Below are 17,381 nucleotides of genomic sequence, written 5' to 3'. Positions count from 1 at the left end.
GGGTTTTGTTCCAATGCTTATTTTCCCCCAAAATTGTGAAAGAAACCACATGCACAGTTTGAGGTTAATTTTCTACACATCCTCACTTACTAGTGCTCCAGCCTCAGATACCTTAGGAAGCAGGATTTTTTGTTGTTGTTTTTCATTTGTTTGGTTTGGGTATTTTTGGTATGAAAGCATAGAAAGGCTCTTTCTGAATACTTTCATCTTCTATTAAAAGTTTGTTCTTTTCTTGGAAGTCGCAAGACTACAAAGAGTTTGTTTACATAGAAGGACTGTAGAATGATTACCAGTTCCCTGAAACTACTTGCCTGACTAGTTTCTAAAATCCCTTGTGGCATCAGCTCAACACAGCACACACCACTTAGGCTGACATCAGTACCTGAACAAAGTTCTGGTTACCCTCTGATCAAGGCCAAATTGGGAGGGTACTACTTACACAGATTAGTCTTCAAAGTAGTTCCCAGGACCCTCATTTCCTCCTATTTTCGTTAAGAAATTTAAGGGAATCTAATTCAGTTTAGTATGCAGATAAGCTCTGGCTTATAGCAAAACTATATATAACATCATTTGACATTATTTATATCTGGGTTGCTGCTTCTGTGCAACTCAAAGGGTAACAGGTTGAATTCTTTCACCATTGTTTCCTACTTACAAAGGCAAACACAATTCCTGCCTTCCCAGACAGTCTGACAAAGCACTGCTAACATTTCCCATGGTTTGAATACGACTTACACATTTTATTTTGATGAGAGCTTTATAATCCTTTCTTCAGGGAAGAGCTGCTGGACTTCCATTAAACCTACATTTGAAACTACTTAGTGTTTACACTATGTTATATTCATTTTTACCAGTTTTAGAAACAGGTTATCACACATGTAAGTAAGACAGTGCTTTCAAAATAGGTTTCCAACGTTCTTATTTCCCAGTGAAGGTTAAAGAAAGAAATGTCAGTGGGATATTAAACACGGATGTAATTTCTCAGGTTTCCCTAGCGCTTTCAAATTTATTTACTTGCTCTTGTAGTCCCCCAAACCCTGTTTTGGAACACACAACCATGAAGCCTTTCCTGCAGTCAAGGAAGAAAGGCAGACAGATCGCTTCCGGGCATTGCCCCTGAGCTATTCTTAGTCTGTTTGCTATTAATGCCACTCTCCAAGGTATTTCTGAGGAACTTCATTAAGTTACTGCAACAATAATGTCCCAGTCAAAGGTAAGACTACTAATGTATACTTAGCCTTTAAGCAGATACATCTTTTGCATGTGAACAGTTAAGGCTTATCTTTTTTTATTTTTCCAGATGAATTTGGGTTTGACTGCAATACTTCTGTAAAAAGCTTGTAGGTAGAGTATTTTATTTCACAAATTTGACTATGAGGAAAACACAGTAATGTGCTCAGATTTCTTCATAAAAACAGGTTGTGCATGATTAACAGATACTCTTTTAGAAGTCAGAGCTCCATAAACTGTATTTTTAACAACCGCAGACTGGTCAAGTCTTCTCAAAGTGACTTGATTCTGAAAGCCTCTAAGGAAAGCAATACCCTGGCTGTTCCTAAAGTCAGCTCAGAAAATTTTAGCTGACATTTCAAACCTGCCAAGCAGAGCAAAGAAGAGCTTACAACAAGCATTTCCAGTTCTGCATTATGCAACCTAAATGTTACAACAAAGGTTTTGCAGATTTAAATGCAACAGAATTGCAGAGTATTCAAGAAAGTCAATATCCAATGCAAAGTATTAACCAGAACAGTTAGGAAAAAAAGCCACCACAACAAAAAAGCCCCAGAAAAGAATATTTACAACAAGCAAGGGTGAGAAGAGGTGTGCAAATACATGAAAAGATTAAGAGTGTTGGGAAAAAAGAAGTGTCTGTGCAGGGGGAAATAACTAAAAGAAACCAGGTCTTGTGAATTGGCACACGAAGCTACATTGTCAACTGCCAGAAAATGGCATCTGCACAGTTTGAAGCTTAGAAACTATCAGTTCCCCTAAAGATAAATCCGTTTGCAATAACAAAACTTTCCAGGGTATGTTCTTCCTCATAGGGGAAAGGACATAATCTCAACCAAACCACCCTACACCGCTGAACTATATTGCATTACTGCACACACTTGTCTGCAGTTAAATGCAACTGCAGGATGTAGCAATTACAGTAATTTCTTTTCTGTCTGATATAGATAAGGCACTAATACACTCTAAAATAAATGCATCCAGATATTACTGTTCAGTACTAAACTCTGGTGTCCCACATCCAATCTATCTAAAAAACAAATACTAGTCACTTCAATAATTATGAAGACTTTTCAGCACTTATTTGGTTATGGTCATCCTTTGCTTTTAGATTGATAGGCCCAGATGGGTTTCTCCCCAAAACCTCATAGTCTGTCACACAGCTAACTTTTCAATCTTCCTAGCCTTTACTCTGACTATATATGTCCAACTTCAGAAAGAACATGGCTGACCTACTAAGCTAACACCATCACTCAATTGTTCCAAGCGCTATGCCAATTGCTCCATGCCACAAGTGGCAGGTTCTCCTGCCAGTGAAGTGCCCTACTACACAGGAGCCTGAAAGGGACCTCAGCTCCTCCACTGACACTACCTCAGCTTTTGGACTACGTTAGCACAAACTGCTGATAGCTTATCTATAAGTGGCTGTATTGCATTGCAGTTTTGAAGCACTGAAGTGCTGTAGCTGGCTTTTCTCCTACTACTTGGCTTTCAGAGCATTCCTATGAGGAGAGGCTGAGTGAGCGGGATTGCTTAGCCTGGAAAAGAGGAGGCTCAGGGGAGACCTTATTGCTCTCTACAACTACCTGAAGGGAGGCTGTAGCCAGGTGGGGGTTGGTCTCTTCTCCCAGGCAACCAGCACCAGAACAAGAGGACAGTCTCAAGCTGTGCCAGGGAAGGTTTAGGCTGATGTTAGGAAGAAGTTCTTCACAGAAAGAGTGATTGGCCATTGGAATGGGCTGCCTGGGGAAGTGGTAAAGTCACCATCACTGGAGATGTTTAGGAAGAGACTGGATGGGGTGCCTGGTGCCATGGTTTAGTTGATTAGAGAGTGTTGGATGATAGGTTGGACTCGACCTTAAAGGTCTCTTCCAACCTGGTTAGTTCTATTCTATTCTTTACCACATACCTAAAGCTTACACTTAGACAAGTTTTATGGATAACTGCCCTCCTAATAATTATGGTTTAACTAGAGGTCCCTAACCCTGAGCTGAAAGAATTTAAACCAGGTTTTGTCTTAGTAAGGGAGACATGGAAGCAAAGAAGGCAAAGATTTAAGTAGCTATTACTTTGCAGATTATGATGAACCATTAAGTGATGAGAATTTAATTCTTATAATTCCATTTGGTTCTGCTATAATCTGGAATTTTAGGCTACTTTTTAAACCATCACATGCCTTCTATTTCAAAACTCATCATACCATTTTAAAAAAATGGATCTATGACAAATAATTTGAACAGCTGATTACTGTGGAGCACACTTCAAAAAATAGACACCATTGTCATCATCCATTTCCCTGACCAAAGGACTCTAAATAGCATGGACAGAAGTCCCAGATATGTCATACAAGACTCTTTGTCATCACCCCTGTATTGCAAATTAAAACAGGGCTTGGCTGTTCAGTGTTTTGTTTACTTTCTGCACTGACTTCTACAGGAATCTATCATGAGAGAGTCTCCAAAATAGTCTTAATTTGACGAAAGCCTGGGATTAAATAAAAAGTCTGTTCAGAACACTTTCAGAGATAAAAGCTTCAATATGGGCATAGTGTTCTTTAACACCTGAACTTCTCCGCATTATGGAGGGGAAAAAAACCAGCAGTGCCCTAAGAATTTAGCAGCCGCCTATCATTTTATACTGGTTAATTCACTTTGACTAGCAAACACTTTGTACATCTTTTAGGCGTCAAACACCTTCAGGACTGCATTATCTATGGCATCAGAAATTTATTATAGTAGGTCATATACTAGGTATTACTCATTTCAGCTTGCAAAGCAAAGTTTTCTGTCATTTACAGTACCTATAAGACAACTCCTAAGAGATTCCCAAGAAGCTGACAGTTTCAATTTTGTTCCCCTTGAACGTGCACAGGTCTCAGAACAGTCATCAACATTAAGAGTATGCTTGGCATTTGCCAAAGAGAAGGAACAAACGTAAGAGGCAAAGCTCTCACACAAATCCACTTTGTTCAGGCCAGCCTGCGATAACAGTTTGAGAACACTGGACACGCTTTTGCCTACATATAACCTAATGCCAGGAATGTTGCAAAATGTGATGACAATTCCAAGGCGTGTTTCTCAGAAACCATGACCCTCACAACTCACAACCTGCAGCACCCATCCAGCTGAAGCCCTGTTATCTCCTTATTGCATTTCAGAGCCTTCAAAAGCCATGAATTTTCCTGCCTTAGCGATAAGGGCACTAGAGTGCAGGGCAGCTGCTCGGAAAGAATGGTCTCTTTCAAGATTGCAAGGCCGTGTTGCCAGGATGCTTCTGCAACAGCCTAACACATCACCACTTCCCTCATCACATGACAATAGTAACCTCCTCCTCTCGCTTTCAGTTCTGCTCCTTCTAGTTTCTAAAAGCAAAGTGGGAGCTTGAGGCAATTCTGCTGTCTACAACCACCTGAAGGGAGGTCGTAGCCAAGTGGGGGCTGATCTCTTCTCCCAAGCAACCAGCACCAGAACAAGAGGACACAGTCTCAAGCTGCACCAGGGGAGGTTTAGGCTGGATGTTAAGAAGTTGCTCTTCATAGAGTGACTGACCATTGGAATGGGCTGCCCAGGGAGGTGGTGGAGTCACCATCACTGGAGGTGTTTAGGAAGAGACTGGCTGGGGCACTTGGTGCCATGGTTTAGTTGATTAGATAGTGTTGGATGATAGGTTGGACTCAACGATCTCAAAGGTCTCTTCCAACCTGGTTAATTCTATTCTATTCTAATATGCTTTGCTGCACATTGTCACCTATCACTCTTGTGCATTTACTACAGTATTCTAAAATTCAGTCTTCATACATGTGCCAAATCTTACCTAAAATACCTGGTGTATCCTTTAAATGACCAAGATGATCAAGAGGAGAAATGAAATCTAGTTTTTCACCTTGCTCTCCCTTTTTTCCCCCCCTAAAGCTTGCACCATGAATGTGTATTTTAGTGGTTTCTTTTTTATTCCAAAAAAGCAAGGCTGAATTTGACCCCAAACATATTTCTAAATGATGGTGTTTTATCAGCTATGACAAGTACATGAGCTGTCATGTTGCCTCAAGATAAGACCATAATCCTGATTAAATTTAATGAAAAAAACCTTCTGCAATTAAATACCTACTGTCGTTTTTAAAATACAACTACATTTATGCCAAGATTAATACCTGAGAAAGTGCAAAATTAGAAGGAAGATGAGGACTAAGTTGTATGCAAACACTATGCTTTGGGGCTCCCTATAGTGTGACAACTTAATTTTTTTAAAGCACAAAAGAGACTATCATAGGCAAGTAAAAGTTACAGTGTTCATTTTCTGAACACTCTTCTGATACATTCTTTTGACCAAGGGGAAAAAAGAAACTTCAAGGAAAAAAAAAATCATCCTGTAACACAGGAGTCTTTAGAAAAACCACAGAAGTTGTTTCAAAGCAGGCTGGTATTTTTGTGAGCTTTAAAGAATGGCATTTTCCCCCTGGAGTCAGGGAAGGAAGAATGAAAGATCGTTACAAAATGTTTCTGAAGAATGTTCTGGGTGGGTAGCAGAAGAACAATGCAACTGCAGTTAGTTATTGTATTTCTAAGAATATACAAAGCACACCTAGAGATTTCAAAAGCATGTAATAACATACTAATAAATACAACAGAAAGAGCTATGTAAGAGCCTGAAATTTATCCTAAATCCCATGCACTTTTGGTAAAGTCAATGTCTAGCATATAATAACTTTCTCAGGCATGTTAAGTTAGTGATACACTAGACATTGTGATAAATCACAAAACCAATATTTGCAAACATACTGCAGTTACAGCTTTTAACAGTCAAAGAGCCCATCTGTGAAGCTTGTGAGGATTCTTACGTAACTAACCCTTTCATTGCAGTAGCCACACCACAGCAACACAAAGGCTGAATCACATCAACGGCTAGTGGCAATATCTTGGCATCAAGAAAACACCCAGCAAAAGAGACCTATGAGCATCTGACCTAATCAGAGGTGCCTCAGGGAAATTTGGCTGTTGAAGCTCTACTGGTAATAAAAAACACTGGCATTTAAAGCTTTCGAGGTACTTAACAATAGATCTTTCAGCTTTTATTTAGTTTCTCTTTACCTGACAAGAGCACATCTGTTTTGATTGAATGGGAAAGAAATAATTCAGTATCAGAAAAATAACTCCTGAAACCACTATAATTTCTTGAACATTCAAGGCAGTGTTGTCTATGAATTTACACTCCAACTAATATATGGCTGAAAACCCTTGTTTGTATTTATTTCTATCTTCTGCTTTCTCCATCCCTCCTACGAAATGTTTGGGTTCCACTTTTTTTCTTCCCCCCCTTCCAGCAGCAGAGTAAAAAACTTCATCATTGCAATCCAATATTTATAAGAACATAGTTTTATATTGGCAACTTACAAAGGAAGAAACAAGAGACAGAGCTGTACCTCAAGTAGTTAATTAAAGAAAAATCCCTCCTGAAATCACTTCTTGGGAGGAATTACTGCACATAATCTGCTATGGGTTAGGTTACTAAAACTGCTTTTAATGTTTGCTTGCTGTATATCAAAGCACAAAACTAAACCTGTTGAAAATTATTATACATCTTAGGCAAATGACCTTCTCCCCCTGTTCCCTTCTCAAGGGAAAAATATCAGACTCCTGACATGAGGGATTTATCAGTTCATGCCTAATAGGTGAGCTCTATTTAGCATCCTTAAATTATATGCTGTAATGAGGCGTGAACACGTGGGCTCATAATGTTTTTAACAGAAGTCACAATCATTTAACCTAGTCTCTGATTCGATTATTCTTTTGGTTATACAACCCCAGGCAAGAGTTATTCATACTTTCCACTGCCTGCAACAGCAGCTGTTTCACTATCACTCTGAAGCCTCAGGAAAATTCAAGCCCTTAATCACTGTTTCCATTAGCCAACTGATCTCTGCTATCAACTTGATGAGATATGGCCAAAGTGCCAAGTAGCCTAACTACGGGAAAAACAACAAAAATCCATCCTTCAAAGAAGCATCCACATACCTCAGAAGATGGACAAATACCACTCAAGAATTCCCACTGAGCCCCTCCTGCATAGACAAGGAACATACATGAGCTTTCTCCACAAGTATGTACGTTCTGCTTACCACTGGAAAATACCTCTTAGTATTTAATATCACAACCAGCCATAAAAACAGTTAAATTATAGGCAAAAGAAGATAAGAATTAAATTCTCCATCACCTAACTGTGCAAACCAGTCTGCAAGATACATATCCCCACTTCTAGACAAAAAAGAAGGACTAAAAGTAGCCTCAGCTTTATATAGTAATGGACATATTGGTACTGCAGCTTTCTAGCAAAGCCACCAGCCAAGAATAATTATCACAATTCTATAAAGATATCTCAGAGATGGGAGTTGTTCTTAACACAGTTCATAAAATATATTATCTACTTGGGTTACACTCTCCGATTCATATTTTCAGTAGAAGCCCACTGACTTGTTTTACTTACATATATGGAAAACTTTATGAAAAGCTTATTCATCTACAAAAAGAGTGGAAAGAGTTAAAAACCCAATTTATTATAACAATACAGCTTGCATCTTCTGGCAGTCCACCAGCTTGGTTTCCTGTCTCCATGGAGAAAGGAAACAGCACATCTAGGAAAAAGAGAAACAATTCTCCATGGTTTTCAGCCAGTTTTTATTTGGAAAGCATCCTTATTTATGAACCCTTTTCATCCAGACAGTCCTTGTTTTGAAAGCAGGCCTAAACCTTCAGGGAAGTTTCCAGAATGGAAGAAAGGAAACAAAACAAACAAACAAACAGAAAGTGATTTTGACTCTTAGATGCTGTATAGGCAAGTAAATGAAGGATGGCTTTTTGTTGTTTGTTTTTTTTCCTAGGATGACAAGATATATTTTTTTTCCAAGAGTGTGATACAGACACTGATATATATCAATCCATTTATTAAGCAATCTCACCATAATCTCCACTAAAAGGCCAACATGCAATCCATCATATCTACAGCCAAAAGACTGAACATACACCTGTTACAGCAGGAAGTTTTTGCAGTTTCTACATATGCCTCAAGAAAGCTCTCTGCAGCTCCTCAACAGGACAACAACTAGCTTTCAGGAAAGAAGTGCCAAAAGCCCTCCTTGCCAGTTGTCTGTCAAATGACTCAAACTTATCCCATCAAACATCCTAAAGCCAGGCTGAATATAGTCAGGAAAAACAACAACTTAATCACACTACTTTCAGCTCAGTCCTACTTCAGTCTCCTAATAGGGCAGTCCGGTCACATTTGCCACTCCTAAACTCACTGTTGCATCAAAGAGCTACACTGTCTCACAGTCAAGGTGGGGAGAGGGGGGGGTTGCATTTCGTAATACCTTTTGTCCTCCATGAACAAGAAGAAACTAAAATCCAACTCATTAGGTTTATAATGTACCCTTGTGCTCTCAGCTCAATAGCTACGATTGCATTTTCCTTCCAGGAACTCAGCCAACATCAAAATAACTCCAAAAAGGAGAAAACCTTGCAAAGAAAAAGCTATTCAAATCCAACTATTAACTTCTGAACTGTATCTGAAAATCTGGAAAGTGAAGAGGAAAGTTTATCTTGGACAACAAGGCTACGTTTCAATTAATGACCATTCATTGCACAAACTGTATTGATAGCTCTGGTTTTATGAGTGGAGTCAGTAATAAATGATGGCTCACACAGTCAATAAAAACAATGAAAGCCACTCCAGTTATCTCTGGCAGTAACAAATACTTCAAGGAAGAGATAAAAAGGTATAAAGCCAGGGGTGCAGACTGCTCTTCTCCCATCTAAACCTGGCAGTAGCACTTCACAAACTAAGTATTAAAGGTATATCATAAACATGGTGCTTGATAGATACCACTCATGAATCAGTTCTGCCCTTTTTTAATATTATGCTGCTGGACTCCCAAATATTCTAGGACAATGACTCCCACATTTTAATTATGCACAAAAATAAAGAAAAAAAATATTTCAGACCTCCATCCCACCCTGAGGTTCACTGAAGACAGTGAACATTTCAGCTTGGCCATTGGAACGGGCTGCCCAGGGAGGTGGTGGAGTCACCATCACTGGAGGTGTTTAGGAAGAGACTGGCTGGGGTGCTTGGTGCCATGGTTTAGTTGATTAGATAGTGTTGGATGACAGGTTGGACTCGATAATCTCAAAGGTCTTTTCCAACCTGGTTAATTCTACTCTATTCCAGCATATTCTTGTAGTCTAAGAGAAAACTAAGAGTACAAACATTCCATACAGATGCTCACTTCCACATCTTCTTACTGAAATGAAAACCCTTCATGTTTCAAAGGCTTTTTGGTAGAGTTTGATGGAGCCCAAGTACTTATCCTTTTTGTTTGGTTGGTTTTTGTGTTGTTTTCATTGTTGTTGTTTGAATTGGGGCTTTTTTAGTTTATTTTAATGACAATCCTTTTATTTTATGAAAACTTTTTATAAATGCCAAGTTACAAAAATTCCTATTGCATAAATGATCTCTTCAGACTTAAATGACAGTTTCCTTTGGTGGATACAGAAAAATTCTGGTTATCAAAATGGAAAAAAATAAATAAATTATGAAGTCATTCCTAGTTGCTTTTAGGCCACATCTAGAAATGTCTCATCATAAAGAGAAGTCCTTACAGTACTGACAAGATTCCCATTTGGATCCATTCTTCAGGTACTTCTATAGTCAGCTGCATCAAGTCTTGAGGGGAAAAAAAGCCCAACACCTCAAAACCCCACCCAGTCTCCATGTCATGGGCATAGGACTTTAGTTTCACCAAGCTGAAGTCTCTGTAAAAAGCAAGGTTTCTGAATTCTCTTGCATGTTTTATAAATTAGCTTACAGAAAACATTAACTAGCTTCACTAACCCTTCTTCTGTGTTCAGTTTTACCTGCCCCTTTGGTAGCAAACAGGCCTTGTGTAATTTACCAGAAAACACAGCAACAATAAGAACAGAACAGAAGCATCTCTCTGAAAAGCCTGAAGTATATAACCATGCTTTAGACCTGGTCATACTTGAAGCAAGAGAGAAAAACCCATACCAACACCAATTAAAACTACCCAATATCTCAGTTGAGGAAGGTGGCACATCTTTATTAGAATACCATTAAAAACAACACTGAAATAAGTATTTCACCATTTTCACCTGACCTAGGAAACCTATAAAGGGATCAAAGATGCTACAGACCTGAGCTTGCTCTCAAATAACTCCTTTTAAAAATACCAATGCACTCAAAGCTGCAGCACCTTATTTTATCAAGGCTTCAACTGGCTGTGATGCACTCTAAAATGCTGAGAACAACAAAGAGCTACAGAAATCAAAATAATTCTCCCTCCCCTTATGAGGGAGGATTTCTATGAGTTTTGTGGCATTATCTGTACTTTCACAAGTATAAAATTAACGTGGACAACAGTTAAAGGAAGCCACCTAAATCGCTATTGAATGCCTCGAAGTCCAACTATACAAAAAAAGCCACCAGATACTGCTTGACCAAAACCTTCTGCACCAGCTGAAAACAGAGTATTCAACTCAAAGCTCATTAAAAAAAGTCTTGTGGTTTGAATTTTATTGAAATATTGGAAATTTGTTCAAGTCACCTCATAGCATTTCACATGAGAATCGAAGCAACTAGAGAACCTACTCTGGGCTCACAGGCCAAAAAAAGCTACTCAGGTGAGAAAACTGAAGGCACCATCCTTAAGCTAAACAGATATACTGAAAATGTAACACACATTTAATATTTGATAATACATAGAACAGTATCCATATTTTAATTCCATTTTCTTATGAAGGCATAGGATAGAAAGAACGCACTGGAAAAAAACCCAACAGGTCAGCACTACCAAAGCATTAAAATCTCTGCTTTGTATGAGTATAGGTTTTTAGCTCTTGTTTTCAAAGTGAGGAATACCACAACTTCACTCTGCCTGGACTATTTCACAGTACTCACAGTACAGTGTCAGAACTCTTCATGCACCATATTTTTAGACACCAAGAAAAATAAACAATGATTTTTCCCAAAGACCCTTAGAAGCTGAAGTCAGACATTGCCATGATTCTCAGGAGCTCACATTTGTCCTCAGATGTAGAGATAAATTATTATGTCATCACAGCGTTATATTTATATGATTTCCAGGCTTCAAGTCCCCAAAAGTCTGCCCTACAGACAGCCTTGCTGCAGAACAAGTCTGCATCATCTGAAAATCACAGAAGCTAAATATATGCATAAGTTATATTGCATAAATTTCTGTTCAGTGTAAAAAGCAGGTTATGATTGTTAACAAAAGCAGTAATAGAACTATAAACACTGACACCAAAAACAGAAAGAGAGAAACACTGGCAGAGAAAGAATGAAAACCTTAAGGATAAGCAGAAATGTACAGATGTCATTGTACAGATGATTTTTACATTCCCATTTGGGAATCTTTCTCCAAGCACGGAGAAACACACAAAAACGTTCACCCTTTTGAAGGGTGATCTAAGAGGATCAACCAACTTTAAGTAAAAGGATTAATGAGGCATGCGACCAAGACAGGAAGAGATTACCAGAAAACCCAAGTACTATTTTGTAAAGAAAGACTTGCAAATACTCCTGAGACATTTGACAAGCTTCCTGTGAAGTAGAAGTAATTCTCTAAGTATTTAAAAAGCATTACATACATTCACCATCTTGTGATTATTCGACTAGGCTGGAAGGCAAGTAACAATTTCTCAAAGCATTGCTCATTTAACAACAGCTTTATTTTTAGATCAGTCAACAAACAAGTTTTTCCATACTGAAACTATATAAAGCTAAAGGAATAATGGCATTTTAAAGCTATTATAATCATTAACAAGATTACAGTACACCTGGCATTACTGCTTGCTTTCTTGGTTGTACTACTGCAGAGATTTCAGACCTTATTCAGGCCTTATCCTCAAACACAGTATTTCTCTTCTTCAAAAAAACACCAACCACAGACACTGTTTCACAGCCATTTCTACTTTTGCATGCCACTGGAGGTTATGTGAGGACAGAGACTACTGCAGGAGGCTGACTCAATCCTACTTCTAGTGCATTTAAAAGCAATCACACTAAAGTTCTTTTAAAATCCAGCTTTCAGTGAAGTTTTCCCTAGCAAGCTCCAGAGAAATCCTATTATTGTGATATAACAGCCTGTTTTCAGGAGTTATCTACAAATGCAAGCTTTTGTAATTGTTGGAAATCTTCTGCTACATTCATCACTTTGCAGTAATTTGCAAGATTTAGTAGATTAAGGCAATTAAAAATATTTTAAAGTGATTTAAGGAACTCAAAACTGTTCTAAGGAAAATTAGCTGTATTAAAAAAAACCAACCAAACTTTCATCTCAGCCCTAAAAACCAATTCTTCTCAGCAGTCCAAAGCTGAATTCTTTCCAGACACCCTTTATGTTCCTCTTACTCTTCACCAATTAAATGAGTGATACTTGCCTACAATTACGTTGAAATGGAAACATGTCAGTTAGAACAGACCTAAGTAACCTACTTAGCAGAGACTACCAGGGCATAAATGAAGTTATTTAGCCCCCATGTGGCTGTACTCAGAACTTCAAAGTCATCAGTGAAGTAAGTATGCCACATCCCTTCAGGATTACAAGATACAAGCAAGCATATTACCTACTGGACCAACCATTTTACAGTACAAGTTCTATAAAAAAAAAATCCAAGTGTCCTCTACTGACATAAAAAGGCTCTTAAAAATTGAACACCAGTAGGGGAGAATGGAAATATGCAAAAGCATAATTACTGCCTCTGGTAATTAGCTACTGACACCTTTTATTCTCTCTCCTTTTTTTTTAACTCAAGTACACAGAAATACAATATGCAGATGTGTTAAACCTGTTGTAACTGTATGAAGAAATACTGCTTTGCTCCGAGGAAGAATTACAATTCTTCAAGCATAGAGTCAATATTAAAACTACCAAAAAGCTGGGAATTAGAAGTAGAAAACACTTCAAGAAGACAGAGCAGCATTTTCCCAAGGTAATTAGCCGGTCTGAAGAACAGACAAAGGGTTTTCATTGAAGATAATTTCTTGTACTTAGAATTATAGAATGGTTTGGGTTGGAAGGGACCTCCACAGGTCATCTAGTTCAGCCCCCATGCAGGTAAGCAGGGACATCCTCCACTAGATCAGGCTGCTCAGAGCCTTGTCAAGCCTGAACTTCAATATACCCAGAGACAGGGCCTCAATTACCTGCCTGGGCAAGCAGGGAGGGCTCCAGTATTCCATCACCCTCATGGTAAAGAACTTGTTCCTAACATCCAATCTAAATCTACTCTTCTCTAAATGAAAACCATTGCCCCTCACCCTATCACTTCAATGTAAACAAAAGAGAATGCAGAATCTACAGGTATTCCTCCAACTGTACTTACTCTAAAGATTTTATAAAGCCTTCAAGCACTCCCTGGAAGATTTTGAAAATGACACTGAAAAAGTAGCCATGAGTTATTTAAGCAACTGAGATTCTTACAAGAATAAAGGAGTGAATAAATTGCAATTTACTAGAACTATTACCATACTTGACAGAATGGTCTATTTCTAAGAGACTGATCACTAACCCAACAAAGCTTCTTCAGATTTCTCAACTGTGACACCAACACTTCTACTAAAAAAAAAAAAGAGAGAGAGAAAACAAGAATACACAAGCAGCATCTGAAGAGTAAGTCACTGTTTGGGAAAGAGGAGGGCAAAATAGAAATAGCTCCTGCCAGCCATTGCCTAGCTGTCCTATCTCACCTTTGATTGGATCAACCCTTCTCAAATAGGGCAATCCTGGATTATTAAGGGGCCCCCTGAAGAGGAAAAAAAGCACTAGCTATGTAGACAAGGTATTTTAGGAGTGTTACAAACACTGGAAAAATATGAAGTCCACAAAGCAGAAGAAAACACGCTGCACACACAATATTCATTGAATATTTATAAAATGCTGGTGATGTTATATATTACATTCATTCCCTTGGCATCACAGAGAGAAAGTTCAACACTACTATTACATTTCCTCACAAATGAAGTTTGATTTTCCTGTATATACCCTGCAGCAGACTTACTGAATCCTCTTAACTCCCTAGTGAAGTGTGGTCTTTCAAAATTATTACCTTGGAATCATTTTCAGATGCTAAGCTGTCACTCTAGACCATCCATTTTCCTGGATGCCAGAATCAGTAAATGCAAAGCAAAACTGGATGCATGCATGGAAGACTGTAATCTTTCCCCCACATTTAATACAACCTTGTTCTTTTCATCAGCAGTATACTGATGCCACTTTTCACACATCCAAACAGTCTGAGATTCAGCCTTTGTGCACCAGCCACTTTTTCTCTTTGCCTTATATGACCATATTAAAACTGTATCAAATTCACAGATCTGCTGTGAATATGCAGTCATACATTTCCAGATTTAAAGAGTTAGCTCTTGCCATCTCTCTGACTGTATTAACTAAATTCTGTATTTTGATGGCTAAGATTGTTAGCAAAAACCTAAGCTCTTGTTTCAGCCTACTAAGTCTGTGTATGACTACATTTTTAAGACACCAGATCTCAAGCACCTCAACATGTCTGGGCTTTTCTTTAATCTTGTGTAATTTGTAAAACTTTGAGAAAGACTTTTTCTGCCTTCTTAGAGATACACACATTCCTTCAAGTTCAAGATAATTCTTTCATTTTTTGCCTTAGGAATTTAAAAGGAACAGAGATGCTGCAACCAAACCGTGTATGCTGTCATCCATGGTTAAGATAATACAGCTTATGCTGAGATAATTAACCTCAAATTTGTTATAATTTTAAGTAATCTGCACTCCTTCCTGCTGCAGCTCTTGGCAAGGGGAAAAAAAATAAAAGAAAGTAGCTAAACCAACTTTTTTTTGGGTCATGTTCTGGTGCTGTTCCCATCACATCCACCAGTGCCCAAAGTGTACAAAAGTACATTACCATTAAAAGTTATATAACTGTAGAAAGTAACTGGAGTACAACAGAGCTGCATCTCCTATTTCCTCCTCATTTTTAATGCATTATAGGTGTTAGCAGGGTTGATCTGTCAGACTACTACAACAATGACAACAACAACCCTAAACTGTTTTTCACAAAGAGACAACCAATTATTTTAATATGATCATAAAGCAGTACAATTATTGCCTTATTTTCCATTTTCATTTCAATCTGTTAAAAAAAAAAGAACACCACCAAAAAACACCTCCTTCAGTATCACAATCATGAGAAAAATAAAGAGTGTGGCAGCAAGACCAATTATAAAACCCAAGAGAGAAGTTAGCTTTGTGCAGCCTTTAAATTTGGCCAGACAAGGATGAAAAGTTAAGATTGATGAGAATTTCTTCCTCATCAAGTAGGCCACAGATGCAATATAACCATTCATTACACTCGGAGCTGCAGTTAACTTCGGGCAGTTTATAGTATTTCTCTGACTGCTGCTGTTACATTGTGCATCTCTGGAACAATGGCTGATGATTCTGACCATTTTTAAAACAAAGTGATGCTCAGCTCAAACAAGTGCTACAGATCTGTGTGTGACACCTGGCTCCCTTTGCCGGTAGGCAGGCTTGTGTCCACTCGGACCACTGTCTACTACCTGCCACCCTCCCAGATCTTAAAACGCTGCCTTCTTCCTCGTGTCTCTCCAAACACTTTCGAGTGCATCAACAAACTGCTGCTCCTTGCTAAACCACAACCGCTACGCTTTGATCAGAGCGCTTGCGGGCAGTTTCTTTCCTTTCTGGTCTATGCACCTTTTCGCCCTGACCTATGGTTCAGGTCAGCGGATCCGCCGGACTGAGCCTTTGGGTCAGATCCTAGGATAGGATCCGAGATAAGACTTCAACACAGCCGCGCCAGCGGAGCGGCCGCCCAGCCGAGGCAGAGCCACCGCACCTTCCGACACTCGCTCCACTTGTCAGGAGAGCAGGCGGGGATGCAGAGCCGCAGCCTCACTACCCTCCCCCCTCCCTGCCCCCCTCCTTTGAGGGAGGGGGCGGCCACGGAGACCCAGGCGGAGGAGGACCGCCCCCTGCCTCTCTGTCATCTCCCCACCGCCGCACAACGCCGGTCCGCAGCGATCGCCCCCGCCGCAGGCCGCCTCTTCCCGCAGGAGCAACCACTGGCGGCGGCGGTGGCCCTGGCGGACGGGAGCCGACCGAGCCGAGCGGAAGCGGCGGTGGCTCCTCGCCGGCAGAGGGAGCCGGCCCGCGGCCCTACCCGCGGTCCCCCGGCGTGGGGCGGGCCTGCCCGCCGCGCTCACCCGGCACGGGCCGTCCTGAAAAACGCGCGGGTCTAGGTTGCAGGCGATAGTGGCGGTGGGCAGGTCCCGCAGCGCCACCGCCTCCATCTCGCCGTCAACGAAGCTCCAGTCCGTCTCGGCCTCGGGCGACGACAGCAGCAACGCCGCCTCCTCCTCCTCCCCTGCTTCTCCGGGCGGCAGTGGCTGCTGGAGCGGCAGCTCCTCCTGCCCCGCCGGGCCCCTCCCGCCGCCACCGCTCTCCATAGCCGGGGGCGAGTGGAGCCCCCGTAGGGCGGGGCACAGCGACCGCCGAGCGTCTTCGAGCGCCTCCCGCCGGCGGCGCTTTTACCCCGCGCCTGCTCCCCTCCTTGGCGCGCACACACACACACACACACACACACACACACACACACACACACACACAAAACTTACACACCCCCCCCGGCCCCGGCTCAACCGGCGACTCTCTGCCGCCCCCGCTTGCCCCTCACAGGGTGCACGGCGCCGGGCGAGCCAATAGGAAGCCGCCTCCGCAGCAACAGGTGGCCTGCCTGAGCGCGGCGCTGCTTCCGCCATCTTGACTAAGGGCAGCGGGCGGCTTGTGGGGCGTGAGCCGTCCGCGGAGCGTAGGGCGACAGCTCATGGGGCAACTGCGCACGGGCGGTGGCTGGGAGGTCAGGACGGGGCGCGAAGCGGAGCAAGGTGACCCAGCGGCTGAGGTTGGGCACATGCCTGGTGAGCATGGGTGCCCGGTCAGGAATAATCGCAGCAATCGAGGGCCAAGGTGACTGGCGAAGGCCTGCTGCGGTGCCCTCTGAGTTTTGCAGCAAGACTGGAGAACAAAACAATACTATGCAATAAGCGGATGAATTTTTAAAAACCTT

General features: G+C 40.9%; 1 protein-coding gene across 1 annotated transcript in view; it reads right to left on the bottom strand.

Moving 5' to 3' along the window:
* The window catches only part of RCAN1 (regulator of calcineurin 1), a 41,813-nt gene extending 24,928 nt beyond the window's left edge, over positions 1-16,885 (bottom strand). The window contains exon 1 of the mRNA XM_054165987.1: positions 16,519-16,885. Coding sequence (XP_054021962.1) covers positions 16,519-16,761 — 243 coding nt within the window. The 5' untranslated portion in view covers positions 16,762-16,885. The remainder of the gene's footprint in view (positions 1-16,518) is intronic.
* Between the last annotated feature and the right edge of the window lie 496 nt (positions 16,886-17,381).

Source organism: Dryobates pubescens, chromosome 12, assembly GCF_014839835.1.
Source record: "Dryobates pubescens isolate bDryPub1 chromosome 12, bDryPub1.pri, whole genome shotgun sequence".
Classification (NCBI taxonomy): Eukaryota; Metazoa; Chordata; class Aves; order Piciformes; family Picidae; genus Dryobates; species Dryobates pubescens.
This window is presented reverse-complemented; position numbering and strand designations above follow the sequence as displayed.